Source organism: Rutidosis leptorrhynchoides, chromosome 4, assembly GCF_046630445.1.
Source record: "Rutidosis leptorrhynchoides isolate AG116_Rl617_1_P2 chromosome 4, CSIRO_AGI_Rlap_v1, whole genome shotgun sequence".
NCBI classification, from domain to species: Eukaryota; Viridiplantae; Streptophyta; class Magnoliopsida; order Asterales; family Asteraceae; genus Rutidosis; species Rutidosis leptorrhynchoides.
In genome coordinates, this window is record NC_092336.1 from 116,690,772 (window position 1) to 116,693,740 (window position 2,969).

At 34.1% G+C, this 2,969-nt stretch overlaps 1 protein-coding gene across 1 annotated transcript; it reads right to left on the reverse strand.

Moving 5' to 3' along the window:
- Positions 1-626: 626 nt before the first annotated feature.
- Positions 627-2,610, reverse strand: LOC139843341 (transcription factor HHO3-like). The gene is made up of 5 exons (XM_071833419.1): positions 2,493-2,610; positions 1,953-2,239; positions 1,652-1,868; positions 983-1,059; positions 627-901 (listed from the first exon to the last, which is right to left on the reverse strand). Exons 1-5 carry the CDS (start codon positions 2,593-2,595, stop codon positions 695-697), a joined length of 891 nt encoding a protein of 296 aa, XP_071689520.1. The 5' UTR covers positions 2,596-2,610; the 3' UTR covers positions 627-694.
- Positions 2,611-2,969: the final 359 nt, after the last annotated feature.

Consider the following 2,969-nt stretch of genomic DNA (forward strand, 5'->3'; position numbering starts at 1 on the left):
GGTTCTTAAAGTCTTAATTTTAGAAAACAATATAAATGAAATTTGTAGTCCTTTGAGTTACGAACGTTTGAGCTCTTAAATCAACTAAATTCGAGATTTCGAGTCCTTCTGAAGAAGATATAAGTAAAACAACTAAATTTGTAGTCCTTTAAGATATAAGTAAATTCGAGTCCTCTTAAATCGCATTTAGTATTTAGTAGATACACTATATGATATTTTTGTGTTGATGATATGTTTTTGTTTGATTGTGTTTGTAATGATCCGATCTGACCCGATACATTCAAATTATTTCTAAGTAAGTTATTGGGAAAAAAATGTAGGCCCCTATTGAGTTACGATCCTAGATTCGTCACCATTGTCTGCTAGCAAGATGGTCGATCAATTGTTGTCAAAGAACGTTGATCGATCTCATATAACATGTGTTAAGTTAGCCTATAAAGTTACTAAAATGCCTTGGTCTCAACTCTCAAATAACATGTATCTGAAATGAACTGATAATTAAAGCTTATAACATCATTCAACCTCAAGGCACTCAACAATTTCTCAAATATGCCTTTCCTTCAAAACTCTGTTATTATACTACAAAATCAGACTAAAAGAGCCCAAAAAAAAAAAAAAAAACAGAATTAACATATAATATAGGAGTGAACTTCGCGCTAGTTGTGACAGTGGCTAAAGTTTTAACCAAATGTGATTATTGGCTCAATTGTTTTGTTTTGTACAAAGATGTTGGTAGGGTAGCTATTGGAGAGTATAATGTTTTGGCATCATCACTTATAGAAGATGAGGCAGTATTGGTGGTGTAGTCCAGTGGCGGCATCCATATTCGGCTGACCACAACAAGCTGTGGAGTATGTACATTATTATTGGGGTTCAACCTTCGTGTATGCAAACGGTATTTCTGCGTGTCACCATCAAAAGGATAATTAGAGATCAAGCTTCATTCAATCAAGCACGTACCAAAATAGAGATTATTACATACCTGTAAATGGCTTTTTATTTCATTGCTCGTCAGCCCATCTACCTTCATTAGTTCCTTAATTTGCTTTGGTGTAGCAACTGCGAAATAGAACAGAGTTAGCAGCTTGAGTTGTTGCTATTATACATTAGAATTAGAATAGGGCAATAGCGAATCTAGGATCAAAATTCAAAAGGGTACTGATTTTTTTATTTTTTAAACTAGTTATATTTTGTAAGGTAATTTATTGGTTGGTTACCTAAAAAATTATAAATCCTAAATGTATAGGGGTGCTACAGTTAAATTCAGTGATGTCTATACAATTACAAAGTTATTTTGTAAAAAGAAAACAAGTAAACTACCGGTGTCACGCCCGACGAGCGTACCTGGATTGCTCCTGGAATAGGGTAAACATGACGAAAATATAACGTATGTTATATACTTAAAATTTCGAATAAAGGTAGTAATATGACATTTCCAATTGCCCGATTCTAATTTCTAATTTTTCCTCAAATCCACGCGCTTTAAAATAAAATTTAAATTGGGGTAATATTGTTCAAGTGACAGCCACATCATCACCACCTAAATGATAGTTTGGTTACTCGTTTACGCGTGACACTAGATGAATTAGTGATTATACACCTTATATAAGCTCATCTATCTATGGTTTCATATATATATGATAGTAAGTACCATAGGCACCACCAAGTTGTTGAAGAGCATGAAGAAACCGTCTGTGCAACTCCGACGACCAACACCTCCTTTCCTTCTTTTTCTTATTATTAGGCTGTCCTTTATCTCCACCCTCACTTACACTACCATCTGTATCCGTTGAACAACTGCCGGAGCTTTTTTTCTTGTGACAAAGATTGTTTCGGTCCTCGTCCAATGCCTTTTTAGACAACAAGTCCTATAAATATAAGTTACAAATTTTAATCACTCTAAGGCAACAAATTAAAAGATCGAAAATAGTGTTGATCGAATGAGTTAAAACCTTTCCTGTAGGTGGATCTTGGATTTGAATTGAGAGTTGAGCAGATGTAAGCCAATCTGGTTTCTTTGAATATAAAGATGATGATTTATCATTAGTACAACTACATATGATGTTTGATTTATTAGATACTGGTTGATGCTCTCTATCAACATTATTAATATCATTATCATCACCATTATTTGTAGACAAACAAGTTGGTTTAATAGGAATAAATTCTTTCAAAACTGGACCCTCATTTGACTGATTCAAGATGGTCCTAAACATTTGATGTCTGCATCGTTCAATCGCTGCAAAATAGAGTTGACCGTTTAACAACACGAACACAAGTCACCACAACCAGTGGCGGATCTAGTGTAGAGTGACTGGGTCAACCGCCCCCGAATTATTTCTTAGAGTATTTATATGTTAAAGTTCAACGTCGTACGCTATTTTTTTTTTTAATTTATTAAGGTTTTCCCTGATGAAAATTATTCATGGATCCGCCATGGATCCGCCACTGTATATATCTTTTAACCAAGAAATAAAAACCGATATATGTACCTTGCGAAACAAGCTCCAGACAAAGGGGAAGTTCGCGTTCGAACACTTGAATCTTTTTAAGTTCTTCTTCTAAAGCTTCAATATATTGTTTAGAACTCTTCATATTTCCTCTAAATTCTACTGAATCATTATTGTGAATAACTATAACTATTTGTTTTCATTTCGAAAAACAGGACGTAGTTTGGGTGGATTAGTATGAGTGACAGTTCATTTGAACATAGGGAGATCCGGTTTGAAGTAGAAGAAGCAGAATATGTAGACTGGAATCGGGAATAATTAGAATAAACTTTGGAATGCAGTACAGGATACTTATATATATTCAGTAAATATGGATAGATTTAAACAAAATTAAAATCTGTGGGGTTTTATTTTCTTGGAGAAAAAGCATTGAAAATTTCGGAAAATATGCAGGGGAGATGTCTAGGCGTGGCGTCGCATACATTTAATAGAATGATTCTATCAGTCCAATTCTAATTC

Excerpts from the sequence above, each read along its gene's own strand:
- LOC139843341 (XM_071833419.1), bottom strand. The coding sequence starts at position 2,595 with ATGAAGAGTTCTAAACAATATATTGAAGCTTTAGAAGAAGAACTTAAA. Across the intron at positions 1,869-1,952 it reads AAGATCCACCTACAGGAAAG|GACTTGTTGTCTAAAAAGGC; the intron begins GTTTTAACTCAT and ends TTATATTTATAG. Across the intron at positions 902-982 it reads AAATAAAAAGCCATTTACAG|AAATACCGTTTGCATACACG; the intron begins GTATGTAATAAT and ends GGTGACACGCAG.